Here is an 18,931-nt window from a genome sequence, read left to right on the forward strand (position 1 = left end):
AGGGCGGGAGGAGAAGGGGCAACAGAGGATAAGATGGTTGGGTGGCATCACCGACTTGATGGATATGAGTCTGAGCAAAGTCTAGGAGACAGCGAAGGACAGGGAAGCCTGGTATGCTGCAGTCCCTGGAGTCATAGAGTCGGACACGACTGAGCCACTGAAGGACAGCTACAACCAAGCATTTCTGAAAATTAATGTTACCAGTTCCATACAGGTTCTTCTAGAAAACAGTAGAGAGGAAACACCTCCCACCTCAGAGCAAGACCTAAAAATACATATATCAAAAGAGCAACCAAAAAAAAAAAAAACCCAAAACAAAGCTACAACTAAAAACTTAGATCTAGAGCAGTGACAAGATCCAGAGTCAGTATATGGAAATCTCTTGTGGCTCTCTGTCCTCACAATGAACAATTGGAAATTAAAATGTAAATAGACCTCATCTATTTACATGGAGAAGGAAATGGCAACCCACTCCAGTATCCTGGCCTGGAAAATCTCATGGACAGAGGAGCCTGGTGGGCTGCAGTCCATGGGGTCGCAAAGAGTCGGGCACGACTGAGCGACTAACACTTACAGGCCTCATCTCAGCTGATTATAAAAACTGGGAATTTTATAATTAGATTGCCGGAGTATAAATCAGAGCCCTATCATTTACTGAATATGTCATCTTCAATAAAATTTAGGATTTTCTGTTGCCCGAGTTTCATCATTTTGAAAGCAGGTAGTATATAATTGCACCTGCATCTGTAGGGCTGGTGAAAACATACATGGCTCAGTATCCTGCTCAGGTCGGTGTGGGTGGTCCTCCTCTATCCCAGCCCCCGTCATTTCTTTTTTTTCTCTTTGGCCGTGCGGGTCTCTTGCGGCTCGCAGGCGTTCCCTAGTTGTGTCCTGCGGGCTTCTCTTGTTGCGGAGCACAGGCTCAGTAGTTGCCACTTACCAGCTTCTCTAGTTGCGGCTCTTGGGCTTAGTTGCCCCACGGCACGTGGGATCTCAGTTCCTCAACCAGGAATCGAACCCTTATCCCCTGCCTTAGAAGGCAGATTCTTAACTGCTGGACCACCGGAGAAGTTCCTCACCACCGCCCCCCAATTCGTAAATGCATCCTCAGGAGCTAGGAGAAGCAGAAGTCAGTCAGATGAGGGACACAGTTGAATTCAGCTTTCAGCCCTTTGATCAGCAACACGGATGGCGGACAAGAGGGCGGTCGTGGGCCCCAGTCCCCCTGGCGGGCTCACACGTGGACGGAATGTGGGCACAGCTCCCACAGGGCCGTTTCTGCCACAGACATGGACATCCCGCTGCCTGATGAAGTTCTACGCCGTGGTGGCCGCCTCACCCACGTCCTGGGAAAGCCACAAGGTTGCCGAGAGGATCGAACAGCGCATCTTGAACTCCAACCCTGTCATGGAAGCTTTCGGTAAGCCCAGTGTCCTCCGCACATCTCCTCCGCCCCGTCTCCTCTGGAATTTACCACCTTCCGGGCAGGGGAGCAGTGCTTTGAGACCCTCTCTTTGCGGGGTGGAGAATGACTCATCATTCACTGCCTTGGATCTGCAACCACACCTCCTGGGTGCCCTTAGCCTCCTTCCAGCAGTGGTAGCATCAGGCAGAGGGAGCAGAGGTGCGGGAGAGGCTCACCCAGTCCATGTCCCGTCCTTCTGAACAGCTCCCTGATGGTTCAGAGAAGGGGACATGTCTGAGGATGCACAGCAGTCGTGTCCATGTTGGCACTCTAGATGTTGCGCCTTACTGTCCATCTCAATACTAACCGCTTGTTTTTTTTTGAGGGGGATGGTGGGGCATACCAGGTCTCTGCTGCTGCAGATGGGCCTTCTCTCGTTGTGGCAAGTGGAGGCTACTCCAGTTGCAATGCCCAGGCTTCTCGTTGCAGTGACTTCTCTTCTTGAGAAGCACAGGTTCTAGGCGAGCAGGCTTCGGTAGTTGTGGCACATGGGCTTAGCTGCCCCGAGACACATGGAATCTTCCCGGACCAGGGATCAAAAACCTGTGTCTCCTGCATTAGCAGGAGTATTTTTAACCCCTGGACCACCAGGGAAGTCCCGACACCTTGTTTTTGATCCTTTCCCTTCAAACAAAAATCCCTGACTGCCTAGATTGGCTCTTCCCACTTTGCCAGGAAGTTCTAACCCAACTGAATCACACTTGCTAAAAGCCCAAGCGCCCGGTCCCTAGCCCTGTCTCCTGTGACCCAGAAACCAGTAGAGGGACCCGTAGGTGACTTGAGGATAGCGGCGTGGCCCCGGCAGACCTGCGGCCACCTTAGCCCGCGGGGCCTCTGAACAGAAGCTGTGGTCCCCAGGGAACGCGTGCACGCTAAGGAACAGCAACAGCAGCCGCTTCGGGAAGTTCATCCAGCTCCAGCTGAACGGGTAATCTCTGCGGCCGCCCTGGCTGCTGAGGGGCCAGGTGGGCTGGGGGGCAGTGCCCAGCCTGGGCCGCCGCCACAGGCAGAACCCCGCCGTGCCTGGCAGGTTCGTATGTGGGATGAGTGAACCTGTGCATACACTTTGAACCTGGGGAACTCTAGGTGCCCCAGCCTGAGGGACCCAGGGACTGTGCCTGTCCTGACACGTGCCTTCTGCCCTTCGCAGAGACTTCTAGTTAAAACTATCACCTCGGCCGCATCTCTGCGCCTGAGGCTGGGGCTTCTGTTCCTGCCTTGGGCTGGGGCAAAGTGAGGCACCGAGGCCTGGGCCCTGTCCCTGAGCTGGTTGGAGGGGACTGTCCCAGCCCTTCCCCTCCCTGCCCCCACCCCCACTCCCAGGACCTGCTGAGAGGTCCTCCCGAGTCCTCATGACCCCCTTTGCTTAAGTGGAAGAGCTGGGGCGAGGCTGCAGCCTGGCACACAGTAAGTTCCCAATAAACGGCTCTGGACTGAACGGGCCACTGACGGGCTCCAACCTGCTTGTGCCCAGGGCCCAGCAGATGACAGGAGCTGCTGTTCAGACCTACCTCCTGGAGAAAACTCGAGTGGCCTTCCAGGCCCCCAGCGAAAGGAACTTCCACATCTTCTACCAGGTGGGTCCCAGGCGGGGCCTGCAGTGGCCCAGGTGCGGGGCGGAGAAGGGTCTGTGCCTCTCAACCCACCCGCCCCACCCGCCCGCCTTGCTTCCTGCCTCCTCTTCGCCGGGCTTTCAGCGCTGCCACCCCACTTACTCCCACAGACCTTACGTCACACTCGCGTCTCACCCTAGCCCTCGGCTCCCAGGGCAGTCCCAGGCCTGGAGGTGCGCTTGCCTTCTCTTCCCGACAGAGGGTCCTTGAGGCTGGGCCTGTCTCCACACGGGAAACACTCACCTTCAGATGGAGGGCTCTCTTGGAATGCCAGCTGCCTCCACCAACCAAACAAGGCCTTCCCTAAATCGTGCCCCCTGCATCAGACCAGGGGTCTGCCAAGGCGTGGACAGTGTCTCCGTGCTCTCAGATCAGGACCAGGGGCTCCCCAAACGGAGTTAGGGTTTCCTCCTCATGCCACAGGCCCCCTCAGTGAGTGGGGTTTTTTTGCACCGAATGGAGATGCCCAGAACTATCTGCCACTGCTTTCACGCCCCCACCCGCCCTTGGCTCCCTACAGGGGCCTCTGGGTCTTGTGGTGTGGCTGCCACTCCCCCCACCCCACCCGCCCACCCAAGTCCATGCAGGCCTGGGCATCCCCAGTACCCCTGGCTCAGCCACCTGCCCCCACCCCCACAGATCTACAAAGGAGCCCATGCGGAGGAGAGGGTCCAGTGGCGCCTCCCCAAGGGAGCTACCTTCTTCTGGCTGCCCCACCCAGAGAGGACCTTGGAAGGTATGGAGAGCCTTGCCCTGTGCCCTGGGCTAGCCCAGCAGCACCCACACATCCCCCCAGGACCCGCCACCCCCGCTGACCTCGGGTCCTGACGCAGGGCTGTGGCTCGGATTCCTTTACAGAGGATTGTTTCGAGGTGACCAGGGAGGCCATGCTTCATTTGGGCATCGATGCCCCCACCCAGAACAACATCTTTCAGGTCAGAGGAAAAGCCACACCACTCACGTGTGGCAGCGGTGACGGGCAGCCCCCTTCATAGGGCCCTTCTCTCAACTCGGGAGTCTCTTTCCCTGACGATCTAGGACTCTAGGCTCCGACGGCACGATCGCCAAGGAGGCGACCACCTCTCTGCGCAGCGGAGCCTGGAGACAGGGTGTCAGGGTGGACAGGGCCAGAGCACAGAGCACTGTAGAAGAGACCAGTACAGTGATCCCGGAGGTCAGAGGGAAAGTGCCTGGATCAGTTGTTGCTCTGTCAAATCAGAGCCAAAGAAAACAATGCTGCCACATGTTTGTCTAGCATGTTAAAACTTTTAAATCATCACTCCTAGCTCACTTGTTTTTTTCAGCAGTTCCATGGGTATGGAGATTATTCCCATTCCATGGTTGAGACCTACCCAAAGCCAGACAGCACTCCGTGGTACAAATAGTTTGTTGGAGACGTGCTGGTTCCAACTTCCCACCTCCTTCTCCTTCCTCCTGGGACTCAGTGCCGGCCCAGGCGAGCCAGGCCCAGTCACCCCCACTGGCGGCCTCCGTCTGCAGGTGGTGACCCCTGCAGGGCAGTGGGGTGAAGTGTGGCCTCCATCTCCACGTGGCGGCTGCTCAGGCAGGGGAGGGGGGTCACAGCCAGTACGGGCAGCTTAGCCAGAGGGACGGCACGGGGGACAAGCCCAGGGCAAGTGGACCACCCAGGAGTCTGGCCAGGAGCGCGAGCTTGAAGGCAGCATGAGCCCTGGCCCATCCACAACGCCCATCAGCATGGTGGTCTCCACCTGCGGTGCTTGTGGCCTGGAATCCACCCTTTCTGGGACCAGACAGGGATTGGGGGAGAGGCCCTGCTCTACCAGTGCCCGGTCCAAGGGTTTCCAAGTTGCTGGACCTGGGGGTCCTCTTCCTTCAGCCCCCAGGAGCTCCCCCGAGTGGATCGCTGAGTGCAAAGGCAAGGGAGCACCCACTATACAGAGACCAAGCTCACAGCTCCTTCCCTGGACTGGGCTGGGCTATCAGAGCCCAACAATGTCGGGAAAGGGCCAAAGGTCACCAGAGCCAAGCCCCCAGCAGCCACACAGAAGTGGTCTGGACCACAGGAGACAGTCTGGTCCTAGAGCGGGAGGCAGAGGGACAGACTGGGTGGTGTGGCGCTCTCTCTGGCTGCTCTGGGAGGGATCGGAAGTCAGACTGCCTGGGCTCTCATCCTGGGTTCCTTCTCCTTTACCAAGTGTGGGCTTTAACCTCTGTTTGTCTCATCTCTGTCGTGGGCATCACCATAGCACGTGCCTCAGTGGTTACGCGAGACGATGCGTATCACTTGTGTAGAGTCCTGCCTGGCCAAGTCCCGGAGTAAGTGGGCAGTAAATGAGAGCTGTTACTATTCTGCTTTCATGATTCTGTTCGGCAGGAGAGAGACTCTTCCCAGGCTGGGCTCCAGCCCTTGAGAAGGTGCCCACTGAGTGTCCTCTCCTGCCCCCTCAGGCCCTGGCTGGACTGCTGCACCTCGGCAACACCCGGTTTGCTGACTCAGGGAACGAAGCCCAGCCCTGCCCACTGGTGGACGATGCTCAGTGTGAGGGCGAGGACGGGGGGGCCTTGGTCACACCTCCCAGGAGCGAGGGAGGCCCCAACCAGAGGAGGGCCAGCGTGTGGTGGGATCGGGTGCAAGGAGGCCAGAGGGTGCAGTTTGGGATCTGTGCCCCTGGGCTGTTGGCTGTAGGGCCCTGCCCTGGAGGGGTTCCTCCTCACCCCAGCTCTGCTGAGGCAGACAGCTTCCTCTGCATCTTACAGATGAGAAAACGAGAGCTGGGGCAGGTTGGGGTGGGTGGGTTATGCAGTGCTTTATCCCACTCCTGGCCTTGTGGACTGGAGCACAGCAGTCCTGGGTTCAAGTCCTGCCCCTGCCCCTGCTGAGTCTCTTCCCTCCCCGTTCCTGAGTTTGCTCTGCTCCATTGAGGGGGTCATGGCTCCACCATGCTGACTTCACGGGGCCTTGTGCAGAGGGCTGTTTGGACGGAGGGTGTTTCTGCCTCCCAGGCTCTGTTGGGACATCGGCCTTGCTGCTGGGGCTCCCAGAAGATCATCTGCTGGAGACACTACGGATTCGAACCATCAGGGCGGGCAGGGGCCAGCAGGTGTTCCAGAAGCCCTGCTCCCAGGCCGAGTGCGACACCCGCAGAGACTGTCTGGCCAAACTGGTCTATGCACGGTGAGTGCTCTGGGCCCTGCCCTCCTCCCGGAGCCCCTAGTCTGGAGTTGGACCAGACAGAAGCAGACGGGTTCCCTGCCCCATTCCCCAGCCCCGGGGGGACAGCAGGGAGTGGCTGCTGGGCTTCCCCGAGCAAAGCCCTTGGCTCGATTTCAGAGGGCTCTGCATGAGGAAGTGGCCACAGCCTGGCCTAGATTCAGCGTGTTGTTTGGGGACAGGAGCCTGCCTTCACCTTGGCGATGGGCGAGGAAGGCCTGCCTGGCTGGCCGCTGGCAAGGCCAGCCCAGAGGTGACGTGAGGTCCTCCCAGGTCCAGGCACAGACCTGTGGATGAATAGGCTCCTGGGTCCCTGCCCTTGTGCTCTCTGTGGCCACCTGGGGTTTTGATAGCTGCTGGTAGAGCCGGGAGTTTAGCCCACAGCCTTGAGCCCTGCAGGGAGTGGAGCCCAGAACGGGAAGGTGGGGTCTTGGCCTTTCCCTGTTGGTTCTGTGGGCATCTCCACCCCCCGGCCATGCGCTTGGGGGCATTTCTCACCCTGGGCTCTCAGACCCTTCAGGATGCCCCGAGGGCATCTGGGGCCCAGGATTCTCTGGAGTGATGGGACAGAACACCTCTGTGTGCATGTGCACACACGCGAGTGCTTGGGAAGGAGGGAAGGTCCCGTTGCTTTCATGAGCTTCTCAAGAGCTAAGAGCCGGACCAGCACCACTGAGGGAGTCGGAACCTCTGAGGGAAAGTGGCCCAGGGGCCCTGGGCCCAGACTGAACCCAGTTTAGCAAGGGACTCCGTTCTCACTCCCTCGAAGCAAATTTCAGGTCAGAATTTCAGGCCAAAGATTTTTAAAGGTTTTGTGTCAGATGACTGCAAAATGGGTAGATAAAGCGTGCCGGTTACAGACACGGTGAACCTCTAACCATGGATCATTTTACACACAGCAAGCAGGTCCTTCTATCACTAGGTCTCTTGTTTTTACTACCTCACATGGATATTTGAAGCCCTTATTGCAAAAATAGAAACTGTTTAAAAATTTGCAGAGCAGTTTCTTAAAGAAATCGTAAGGAAGAAAACCCTTGTATCATGTCATACGTGTCACCACGTTGGACGCCAACCATTCCATCGTCTCAGGGGTGATGGTTGCAGAGTGCAGGGTGTCACTGTCCAGCTGGGGTGACGGGGTGCCCTCATAGGACAGAGTAGGCAGGTGTCGGGGGGCCTTGAGCTCTGGCCTCCACTGGCCGAGGTTTGCAGGGGAGTCCAGTGAACTCAGGCCTTTATAATCCCACCCAGGCCTGCCCCTCCACCCCTTGTCTAGACAGCAGCTGGGTGTCAGGCCAGTGACTGAGGCGCGCCCACACACCCTGTCTAGCCCCAGCATTCCACAGCAGACCTCAGCAATATTATAGAGTCACTTTCAGACCACCGCCATAAAGCGAGTCACACAAATTTATTGGTTTCTTGGTACATAGATAAGATGTATTTACACTATATGGTAGTCTGCTAAGTGTGCAATAGCTTTATGTCTAAAAGAACAATGTTTAATAATTTTAAAATAGCACTGTTGGAGAAGCGGCACAATAGGCTTGTTCGATGTCGGGTTGGCACAGACTTTCAGTCTGTAAACCAGGCAGTAAAGGAAGCTTACTGTGATGTGCCTGCAGCTGGTCCCCTGCTCACTCTTGCTGTGGACAAGCCAGGCCTTCGTGTGCCTGGGAACACACGTCCCCCAGCCTGAAGGTGTAGTGGGCTGGGACAGGATGGGCGGGAAACCAGCGGAGAGGGTTTAGCCCTTGACCTTTCAGGCTCAGAAGACAGGCCCTCCATCTGAGGGTTGGTACCCAGGCTGGAAGGGCAGTTCTGCCACCCTTCCAGCTCAGCTGGACCCCTCTCACCTGAGCCCACTCCCCCCACACACACACCAACAGGCTGTTTGACTGGCTGGTCTCGGTGATCAACAGCAGCATCTGTGCCGCCCCCGACTCCTGGACCACTTTCATAGGTAGGTCGGGGGGCCCCAGACAGAGAGCAGAGCCTGGGTCTCCTGGGGGCTTCCGGGCAATTCCTGCACCTATCCCCTGCCGCTCCACCAGTGTGAGCCAATGTCACTTTCTCCAGTGCCCGTGTCTGGGCATCCCTAGCTCTCCAGGCAGGCTCAGCTGGTGCCCGGGCCACGAGGGCCCCTTCACCCCCTGGAGACCCAGATCCAGTCTCAGGAGATTAGTGAGGAGCAGCAAATGGGCTCGAAGGGCCTCGGGGGGGATTTGAGAACATTTTTGGAACCTGGGTGGGACAGTCAGGTAGGGGAGGAAGCAAAGCTCAGAGGCATCAGTAACATTGGCTTACAAAACGGTGAGCACCCACTGAGCGGCCACGACCCAGGCCATCCAGACTGGGTGGGACACGGGGTCCCTGGGGCCTGGTTCCCTCACCCCTTCGGCCTCTTCCCGCTGAGTTCTGAGGGGCAGGAGGTGGCGATAGGAACCGCCTCTCTCCTTGGGGGGGGTGGAGTACTCACTCAGTTTTATCCTCAGGCTGCCAAGGGTGAGGCTTCACCCCAGGCCCCTGTAGCCCCACAGTAACCCCCACGGGTTCCCCCGGCCCCCCAGGCCTGCTGGACGTGTACGGGTTTGAGTCGTTCCCCAACAACAGCCTGGAGCAGCTCTGCATCAACTACGCCAATGAGAAGCTGCAGCAGCACTTCGTGGCTCACTACCTCCGGGCCCAGCAGGTACATGGAGGGCGGCCGCCTCCTCGCCCTCTCCCCGGCCCCCAGCCCCGGCCGGGGTGCCGCCGGGCGCCTTCAGTTCCCTCTGTGAGTGCTGAGGCCAGCAGGGGGTGACCCCCCCTCCTCCGGAGCTCAGACCCCGACTGCCCTCCACCCCCAGGAGGAGTATGCAGTCGAGGGCCTGGAGTGGTCGTTTGTCAGCTACCAGGACAACCAGCCCTGCTTGGAGCTCATCGAGGGGAGCCCCGTCAGCATCTGCTCCCTCATAAACGAGGTTGGAGGGTCGCTGGCGTGCAGAGCCCCCAGGGCGGGGCTTTGGGCTTTTCCCGGGACTTCGAGGCCCACCCTGCGCCTCTTTCTCTCTGTCTGCTTAGTGGGTTCACCTGCCCTGTGAGCCCTCCGTCGCAGGGGTGCCGTGATGCTCCCATGGTTGGGTTCCCGCGCCCCTCTGCCCTGTGGCTGACTGCCCGCCCCACACAGGAGTGCCGCCTTAATCGGCCAAGCAGCGCAGCCCAGCTCCAGACGCGCATCGAGAGCGCCCTGACCGGCCGCCCCCGCCTGGGCCGCGACAGGCTGAGCCCGGAGCCCAGCTTCATTGTGCTGCATTACGCGGGGCCCGTGCGGTACCGCACCGCGGGCCTGGTGGAAAAGAACAAGGTGAGGACCGAGCCCTGCCTTGTGTCACCTGTGAATCCAAATGCGGAGGCGTCACCGCACGTGTGCAGAAACATCCACTGTGTTCCCTGCCCACCCGCACATCCTCTCGGGGTCCAGGGTCACCTCTCGGGCCCACCTTTCTGAGGTCTCTGCTACTCCGGCACAACCTGCCTGGAAACAACCCGCCTCACACCGCGTCTCCTGACCTCCAGGTTCAGACGTGGGCCGGCCCTCCTGGGGCCCCAGTGACAGGGCCGGCAGCTCCCCCCAATCCCCCCGCCCTCACCCGCTGCCCTGTCCTTTCCCCATAGGACCCCGTCCCCCCGGAGCTCACCAGGCTCCTGCAGCAGTCCCAGGACCCCCTGCTCAAGGTGCTGTTTCCTGCCGACCCTGAAGACAAGTCCCAGGAGGAGCCCTCCGGCCAGAACCGGGCCCCTGTGTTGACCGTGGTGTCCAAGTTCAAGGTGGGTCCAGCGGCGTTGACACCACGTGCTCGCTCATGAGTGTCCAGCGTTTACCGAGCACCTCTTGGGATCGGGGCTGTGCGCCCGGAGCACGGCAGAGGCCCGTAGCCGTGGTCCCGGTCTGCGGTAGAGATGGGAACCTGACAGATGAACTGGGGGGTCTGTAGTTGACGTGACAGGAAGCCTCAGGCCCGTGGGCGGCAGTGTGCCCTCTCGCCCACCGCCGACAGAGTCATCATAGCAGAGCAGTGGCTGCTGAACCTCCATGGCGGCCCGCTGCCAGCTCCCTCACTTCCGGCAGACTGTCCTCGGCGCCGTGTGCTGCTCTCAGCCCCGCCCCTGGGCCTTCCCCTCAGCTCTGCATCACTCCCACCCTCGTGCCGCCCCTCTCGGTTTATTCCTTGTACTGCTTCCGACCATTCTCATCACCTCCCGGGGCAGGGAAACACCTCCCTGTCCAGCCTCAGACACGCCCCTGAGGGCCCGCCCCGCGTCTGCGAGGCCCTGCGCTGTGAGGTGACAGCGGACAGCTGTGTCGTAGCCCCGGCACACAGTACGGGCTTAGTAATGACAGGAGTTGCCTGAATGAACGACAGGGGTTCTGAGAGGGCTCCCTTCTGGAAAGATTGCCCTGGTTGGTGTCGGGGGAGCCTGAGACTAGATGCAGGCAGATGGATGAGGTGGAGGGTCACAGGTCAAGAAGGGTCCCTGGGGGCATGCTCTGGGTATACCCAGTGAGGGCTGCTGGGAGTCATCCGGGGTGTGTGAGGGTCCTGGTCTCCTGGTTGCCCAGCCGATGCCCGCCCGCCCCCCCCCCCTCCCCCACCCCGCAGCCTAAGCCGCAGTCTCTCCTCTGCAGGCCTCCCTGGAGCAGCTCCTGCAGGTCCTACACGGCACCACACCCCACTACATTCGCTGCATCAAGCCCAACAGCCAGGCCCAGGCGCAGATATTCCACCGAGAGGAGGTAACACACTGGGCTGGAGCTGCTTCGTGGAGGGTCCCATTGTGCCGAGACGCTGGCGGGGTGAGAAATGGGACGCCTACTCCAAATGGAGTGACGTGAGGAAGGGCTTCTCTCCCCAGCTCTGGCAGGACAGTCGTGTTCGGTGGTGTGGTCTGCGCACTGCGCAGTGGCCCGGCCACAGGCAAGTAGGGGCCACAGTGCATCTTGCTCTCTGCCCGCCAAGCCACGTGCCCTGACGGACAGGCAGCCCAGAGGAATGGGTGTCTTTTGTGATTAGCTGAGAGTCTGAGTCGCCTTACAGACCAGGCACAGGGCTGGTTATGATGAGGGTGTAGTTCCTAAAATTTGCTCAGAAGCACTCTGTGGCCAACAGCTGCCCTTTGCCCTGTGGAGGGATGTGGGTGAGGTGTGAGAGCTAGACGGTGCTGGAGTGGGTCCCACAGTCACATGGTTGATGTGGCCTTAGGGTCCGTGGCCAGGATCACTGCTCTATGGTAAAGACCTTGGGTGGGTCCCAGAAGCGTCTTCACAGTACAACCTCCCCCGCCTCTCGGCTGTGACGCACGGTGTTGTCTGCAGAATATAAAATAAACAAAAACTAGGAACTGGATTGGGCTGCGTCGTGAAGCACAGTTGGAAGCAGTAAGATGGCCAGCACCAGCCTCGGCTGTACCAGATGCCAGGTTTCACCTAAAGGGATCTGGGGCCACCGGGACCCCCTTCTAGCAGGGAGAGTCTCTCCAGGTCCCTTGATTGCTCGCTGCCCCAGAGTGTCCGCCCTCAGGGGAGCCCGCAGGTCCCTGCCAGCGGGGGCACTGACGGCATGGCGTCTGGGGCCTATGGCCCCTGCTGCCCACGCCGTCTCCCCTCCTCGCAGGTCCTGAGCCAGCTGGAGGCCTGTGGCCTCGTGGAGACCATCCACATCAGTGCCGCCGGCTTCCCCATCCGGTGAGTGGGTCGGTCTGTCTGTCCAGCACAGGGGCCGGGTGGAGTCGGGCGCAGAGATGGAGCTAGAGGCAGGCCCGCGGAAGTCAGCCTGCAGCTCGGCGGGGCTGCGCTCACTTGCTGTGCCCTGTTTTGTGGAGGCACCGGGTCTGCCCTAGAGTCAGGAGAGAAGGGAGGACGTGAGTGGGTGACCATTACCGATCCTCCAGGTGCAAGGATGGCCTGGTGAAAGAAAAGGGGGTAGAAGTGGACTGTGGCGTGGCTGTGGGAATGGGACCTGGGCTGATGGACGGTGGGTCACTGGGGAAGGGAGCGGCCGACTTCCAGGCCACAGAAGCAACTTCCAGCTTCCATCTGAGGCAAATGGGTGAATCGGGACAGTTCCCGACACAGGATGACCTGGGGGGATGCTCAGGGGTGGGGAGTCAGGTTTGAAATGTTGGGGGACGTGAGGGGCTGTTCTCGGTGATTTTTAACAGCACGAGCAAGGAGGAGACCCCAGGGGGAGGCGGGAGGTGTGAGGCCACTCCCTGAGGGATGCTAGGGATGAGAAGCTGGCAACAGCCTGGAGGGAGTCAGGGAAAGAGGAAGCAGGGCTGCGGGTGTCTTGGAGGCTGAGAGCGAGTGTGCTCTGTTGAAGGCCTTGCCGAGAAAAGCAAGGCTCCATCTGGGAAAGGCCAAGGATGGCTTCCCGCCAAGGGAGCCCAGTGACCTCATCCACGCAGTGGGCACAGCAGGGCAGCGTCTCGCGGGAGGTAGAGCAGAGTAAACAGTGACGTCGGCTCACTGCTGGTCACTCTACTTCTCCTTCCGCCTGCCTTGGCTTCCAGGGTCTCTCACCGGAACTTCGTGGAGCGGTACCAGCTACTGAGAAGGCTCCGTCCTGCCATAACCCCCAGCCCCCACGGCCCGTGTCCAAATGGAGGGCGCTCAGGTGAGGGCACCCACTGGCCAGTCATCTGTTCACCCAGTTCCCTGAGCACCTACTTGGACCATCTCAGGGCGAGGGCCTGGGGCCTCAGAGATGAGTAAGACACAGTCCTGCCCTCATGGCTCTTGGTCCGATGGGAGACTAAAAGAAGGCAGTTAAGCAGTGAGGAAAGTGGTGAGACAGAAACAGGATGCTGTGGGTGGTGTAGAGAGGTATGAACCAGGAAGGCTTCCTGGAGGAGGTGGCATCTGAGGTGGGGTGGGACTAGCCAGGTGAAGGCACTCCATGGATAGGAGACAGCACCGTGTGTGTGAGGAGCTCCAGGCTGTTGAAGGTTGCTGGCTCCTGGGCATAGAGGACAGTGGGAGGTGAGGCTGGGGACAGGTGGGCCCAGTCCCAGAAGCCGGGCATTCTCCAGATAGATGGGAGGCACTTCCAGGAAGGGAGGGGGTGATACCAGCCTGGGGCTTTCCAGAGGCCACCGCAGGGTGGGGCCCTGGGTGGCCAGAGGGGAAAGAGGCTCTAGATGTGGGCACAGTTGGGAAATGTTGGGAAGAAATTGGTCGGACTTGGCTAGCATTGGATTCAATGTAGGGAGAAGAGGAAAGGATTAGCCAGGCCCGGCCAGTGGGGAAGAGAGGTCGGGAAAGGACTTTCTTTCTTGGGCAGCTGCCGGGCCAGGCCCGGCCAGGGGGATGTCAGGAGAGGCCTGCTCTACGGGGGGTTGTCTGTCGCACTTGGTGTCACTGAGGCTGTGAGAGCAGGTGTGAAGACCCTGGGCAAAGGCCAAGGATGGGGCAAGTTCCCCCAATACACCCACACACAGAGAGAGACACAGCCACACACAGACACACACACCTGGGCAAAGGCCAAGGATGGGGCAAGTCCCCCCAATACACACACACACACACACACACACACACACCTGGGCAAAGGCCAAGGACAGGGTGAGTCCCCCCAGTACACACACAAGCCCCACAGCCTTCCCCCAGGGCCCTGCACCCGCAGGCACAGTTCTGCTTTGTATCTCCCATCTCTCAGGCAGTTTTCCCACTCTGCTTTCATCCTTTCTCCCCACCTCTCCCCGCTCTCCCTGCGGTGTGCTCTCCTGTTCTGTCTCTTGCCCAAAGCCCCCCGGGCCCCTGGTCGGCTTTGCTGCTGTTTCTCATCTGCAGCGTTTCCTCTGGCCGCCGCTGTCTCCAGAGAGGCCCTGGGCAGCTAAAGGTGGTCAGAGCTCTCAGGTAAACCCTTCGTCTGTAGGAGCTGCCCCGCCAGGTGTGGGGGGCAGGCAGGGCCCCCGCTGGGGTCTGGGGGTCTGTTCTCCGCTTTCCATCTGGGGTGGGAGGGCTCGGGGGCAGAGGGGGAGGCTGGGCTGCCCCGTGCGGCCCTCAGCATGTTTGGGGCCTTGGAAACGGGCTGGCAAAGCAGCGTGGGAGTCTAGGCACCAAGTGCCCTCTGCCCTAGGGGACCTCCAGGGTGGGGGCTGCCAGCCAGTGCAGGGCACAGCCTCCAGGGGGAGACCGAGATCCCTCGGGGCAGCCTGGGGGACGATGAGAAGAGGCCCCCTCCGGCCTCCTACCCAAAAGGAAGGAAGGGATGTTGAGAAGCATGTGCAGCGGGAAGGAAGCCTGTGGCGCGTCAGGGGGACGCTGAGGGGATGGTTACTCAGTGGTGGGTCCTGTCTCCATCCTCAGAGTGCCCTCCATGCACCGAGCCGGCCACACTGCAGGGCCTCCTCCAGGAGATCCTCCACGCACTGCCAGCCCCGCTGCACTGCGGCAGGACCAAGGTGTTCATGACTGACTCCACGGTAAGCGGGCCTGGGGTGAGGAGCTGGCGGCCACGGGCCTGGGTGGAGGACGGGGAGCACGGGAGGCTGATGACCTCAGCGGACGCCCTTCCCCCAGCTGGAGCTCTTGGAGCGCGGGCGTGCCCAGGTGCTGGAGCAGTGTGCCCGCCGCATCCAGCGTGGCTGGAGGAGACACCGGTGCCGCACGCAGGCCAGGCGGAGGCGGGCAGCTGTGCTCATCCAGGCAGGTAGGAAGGGGGCCCGGGGCACACAACCCGCACTCACGGCCAGCAGGTGGGCCCAGGAGCGGCCGTCTCTGCAGCTGCACATGGTCCTACGGGATACCTGTTTCCCTTGAGACCCTGCTCCTAGAGTCCCCACAGACCAAAGCAGACTGTGTCCCAGCCTCTAGATGTTAACTGCGTGTCCCCATGGTGTGCTGGGCCTCGAATTCCCTGTCCAGCTCACCCAGAGCACCCCCAGTTCAGCGCAGACCACGTCCCACCCCAAGTAAGGGTTCTCTGTAGGTGGCCGAGGCTCAGAAGTCGCCTTGAATTCCCCTCCCCCAGCCCTAGCTAGTTGTATTTGTCATATATTATTCCCCTTGATGACAACTCTCTTCATCACCTGGGTTCCTGGGCTTGTTGAGCTTAAGGTAAAAACCAACAAGATCTGATGAAACAAGGAAGCAATGTATGAACCATGACACAGCCTCACTTTGAAAAGCAAAAATACTAGAAACAACCCAAATATCTGACAGTTGGTGGAGGCATGGCTACATTATGGACCCATCCTTGTGATCCAGCTAAGAAGTGTTTTTGAAGAATATTTTTAGTTTCATGGAAACCCCACTTCCAATATGATGCTTAAACCTGGATGATGCGCTCACTACACAGCAAGGTGATGCCACCTTCCTAAGTGGGGTGTGTGTGTGTGTATGGGCCTGAAAAATATGAAGGATGCTGCAAAACTACCTGGGTTGATAACAGGTGACTTTCATGTCTTTACCAAATAGCCCTTTTTCTGAATGACTGTACCAAAAAAATCAGAAAATGCGTATTTCAAAAGGAGAAAATTAAAAGTGCCCCATGATCAGCCTCCCATCCTGTAGCTATGACCTTCACCAGGTGTGGGTGTGTAGTCTCGTCCTTCGTGGATTCATAAGGCGAGCGAGCAAATTCAAATGAGGGCTTCCAAAAATAGAGGTCGTTTTAAAAGGTGCAGACAGTTCAGATCCCTCATGTTCCCTGGGCGTTGCCCAGGGTGGGAGGTGGCAGCTTCCCTTGGCGGTAGGCATCTGCCTGCAGGTCTGAGCGCTGTTTTTCAGAGCCAGGTCCGCATCCCATTGACTCGGTCCCTGACCTCACGGGGCTGCCGCCGTTCATTCCTACTTTTACGGCAGCTCTGGTGCTGGTGTAGCCTGGTTTACCAAGAGCTCTAATGTTATGTTAACTCTTGTTTCCTGTTTCTGGACAAACCCCTCAGCCGTCCGTTCCTGGCTGACTCGGAAGCACGTCCAGCAGCTGCACGCGGCTGCCACGGTCATCAAGCGTGCGTGGCGAGAGTGGAGGGTGAGTGCTGATCCAGAGGTCAGGGCGGCCAGTGATGGGCCCGGGCTGGGGACTGGCCCTGCCCGCAGGGCGGGTGGCCGCAGGGCCTCATGAGTGATGTGGGCACCACGCCAGCCACGTGGCAGGACGGCTGTGACGGGCACAAGCCACTCAGGGAATACACTAAAACTCAGACAGCCGTACACTTTAAAAGCATGAATTTTACAGTATTATCAATTAGATCTCAATAAGGTGGATTTTTTTTTTTTGAGGTTAATTTATGCTTTTATTTGCCAGTATAATTAACCACAGTGGCCTGCAGGCTTCTTTGATCTAAAAAAATATATTTTATATCACAATCCAACAAACACATACACATATATAATATGTATACATACATAAAAGTGAAACAAAAGTTTTGCCAAAAGTGTCTACCCTGAGTGTTGATTTTTTTTTTGGAGATCTTTTTCTTTTTTTAAAGCAGTTTTAGGTTTACAATAAAACTTGACAGGAATGTACAGAAATTCCCCGTGTACCGCCTCCCCTCACATGAACAGCCATTATCAACAGAATGAATGGTACCTCTTGTTTTTAGACCAAGGATGACTGCATTGACTCGTGATCAGAACATCCCCAGCTCACCTTCGGGCTCACTTTAATGAGCAGAGCAGTGTTGCGTACTCTATGGGTTTGGACAAAAAGTATGACCACATATATCCATCATTGTAATGTCGCTCAAAGTACTTTCACTGCTCATGAAAACTTCTGTACTCTGTATAGTCCTCTCTGCAAACTCCTGACAACCACTGATCTTTTTATTGTCTCCACAGTTTTGCCTTTCCCAGAATGGCATACAGGTGGAATCTCCCTCTTTCTCCTTGAAATGAGAGGTTCAGACCCTTTATGAGACCACTCCTGGCCCACCCAGGCCTGGACTAGACAGGCTCCAGGCAGCAAGCTCCCCCACTACGTGCTGCGGCTTTCCCTCCAGTACTGGCCCTGCCCAGCAGCCACGTGGAGGTCAGGGGGACACGTGTTGGGTTTCTGTTCATAAGAAGGCCACACGTTTTGTGCCTCTCGTCACAGTGAACCCAGATTCCTGTCGGGTGTGTTATAAACAGACGAGCCATTTCTTCAGGCCCCCTGCTCTGAGCACACCCCAAAGGCTGTTACTTTTTAAAAGTATGTGAAGCCTCAGCACAGCTGCCCTGGGTATAGGCTTGTGCCGCATCCAGCCAGGTGCCCTTCAGTTCACCTTGTTAAGGGCAAATCACCAAAGAGACTTTTGGTTTCTGTTTTCCATTAAGAGCTGTGATGTGCTGTTCTTTTTTTAAGATCAGAATGGCCTTCCTTGCTTCTGAAGAACTGGATGGTGTGGAAGAAAAACACTCATCTCAAGCTCCCTGCTCCCCGAGCTCCAGTCCGCTGCCCCCGGCTCAGACCAGGCTCCAGGGCGCAATAACCCGCCTCTGGCCCCTGGGACTGGCCCTGGCCAACGCGGCTGTGGGTGTTCACGGCTTTCAGAGGAAGCTGGTAGTCTTCGCCTGCCTCCAGCTCCCCGTGGGCAGCCCCAAGAGCTGCGCCATCCAGACAGCCCAAGAACAAGCCGGAGTCCTGTCCATCCGAGCGCTGCCTCAGGTGGGCCATGCGATGGGGCTGGCGTCCTGACCGCCCCACTGCCGGGTGGGGGGCAGAGCCCGGGGGTCGCAGCAGCAGCAGGACTGAGGCTGAGATGAAGGCCTCCGAACCCTGCGCATCCCAGCTGGCAGCAGTCAAGTCGTTCCCATCATTACAATAGGGTTTTCCAAAGTCCTTTCACCGTTAAAAAGCTGCCTCCAAGTGTTCTAGCATCTCTTCTGAGTCATCTTTAAATTAGTCCTACTTCCAAAAAAATGGGTCATGGTAACAGCAGCTTTTCCCCTCCAATGGCGCTGGATTTGGCACCACACTTCCCCCTACTTGGGCTTCCCTGGCGGCTCTAACAGTAAAGAATCCGCCTGCAATACAGGAGACCCAGGCTCGTTCCCTGGGTTGGGATCCCCTAGAGGAGGAAATGGCACCCCACTCCACTATTCATGCCTAGAAAATCCCAGGCACAGAGGAGCCTGGCGGGCTACGGTCCACGGGGTGGCAAAGAGTCGGACACGACTGAGCGAGACTAACACACACTTTCCCCTCACTTGTATTCTTTGGTTTACCCTATTCCTGACAAGCACATGAGTCAGTGGTTCAAGGTTTTATATTGTGGGCAGCAGCCAGGCAAAGAGGCAGCGAGCACAGACAAGGGCTAATACCCGCCTTTTACAAGGATCAAGTGACACAAGGGAGAAGGAAGGAAACACTGCATTTCCTCCCGGAGGAATTCCTATAGGACATAATCTGGATAAAATCGCCATGACAACACACGGGCCTGCCAGAGAGTAAACAGAAGTGCAGCTCTTTCTTTGATCTTCCAGCTTTAAGCAGTCCTAAGACTGGGACAGATGATATTCTTAGCAGGGGAGAGCTCCCTCCTAGCGTTTCCTCATCTATCTCACATTGGGTGGATGTGACACTTTGTCTTTAATACCGTTTTGGACTCTGCTCCCGTCTTAGAGTAAGGAGGAAAAGCGCACTAAGTCAGTCTGCCACTGCTGTGACTCCGGCAGGTCCTCGGGTGTCCCCACCTCCC

General features: G+C 58.2%; 1 protein-coding gene and 1 non-coding gene across 7 annotated transcripts in view; one reads left to right on the forward strand and one right to left on the reverse strand.

The window, feature by feature from the left end:
• The window catches only part of MYO19 (myosin XIX), a 44,467-nt gene that overhangs the window by 24,696 nt on the left and 840 nt on the right, over positions 1-18,931 (forward strand). For 3 of the 6 annotated variants that reach the window (XM_025281135.3, XM_025281136.3, XM_006065472.4), the window contains exons 7-25: positions 1,288-1,420; positions 2,324-2,393; positions 2,940-3,042; positions 3,718-3,814; positions 3,937-4,013; positions 5,509-5,599; positions 6,064-6,235; positions 8,158-8,231; positions 8,839-8,960; positions 9,118-9,231; positions 9,438-9,614; positions 9,926-10,078; positions 10,938-11,045; positions 11,923-11,993; positions 12,821-12,924; positions 14,616-14,731; positions 14,829-14,958; positions 16,196-16,281; positions 17,596-17,898. In XM_025281135.3, coding sequence (XP_025136920.3) covers positions 1,288-1,420; positions 2,324-2,393; positions 2,940-3,042; positions 3,718-3,814; positions 3,937-4,013; positions 5,509-5,599; positions 6,064-6,235; positions 8,158-8,231; positions 8,839-8,960; positions 9,118-9,231; positions 9,438-9,614; positions 9,926-10,078; positions 10,938-11,045; positions 11,923-11,993; positions 12,821-12,924; positions 14,616-14,731; positions 14,829-14,958; positions 16,196-16,281; positions 17,596-17,898 — 2,301 coding nt within the window. Of the gene's footprint in view, positions 1-1,261; positions 1,421-2,323; positions 2,394-2,939; positions 3,043-3,717; positions 3,815-3,936; positions 4,014-5,508; positions 5,600-6,063; positions 6,236-8,157; positions 8,232-8,838; positions 8,961-9,117; positions 9,232-9,437; positions 9,615-9,925; positions 10,079-10,937; positions 11,046-11,922; positions 11,994-12,820; positions 12,925-14,051; positions 14,163-14,615; positions 14,732-14,828; positions 14,959-16,195; positions 16,282-17,595; positions 17,899-18,931 lie in introns of those variants that run through there. The other 3 variants (XM_025281139.3, XM_025281142.3, XM_025281138.3) reach the window with 3 other exon arrangements.
• On the reverse strand, positions 17,292-17,421 carry LOC112584151. The gene has a single exon (XR_003108494.1). It is a non-coding gene; the product is annotated as a small nucleolar RNA SNORA11 (small nucleolar RNA).

Source organism: Bubalus bubalis, chromosome 3 (assembly GCF_019923935.1).
Source record: "Bubalus bubalis isolate 160015118507 breed Murrah chromosome 3, NDDB_SH_1, whole genome shotgun sequence".
Classification (NCBI taxonomy): domain Eukaryota; kingdom Metazoa; phylum Chordata; class Mammalia; order Artiodactyla; family Bovidae; genus Bubalus; species Bubalus bubalis.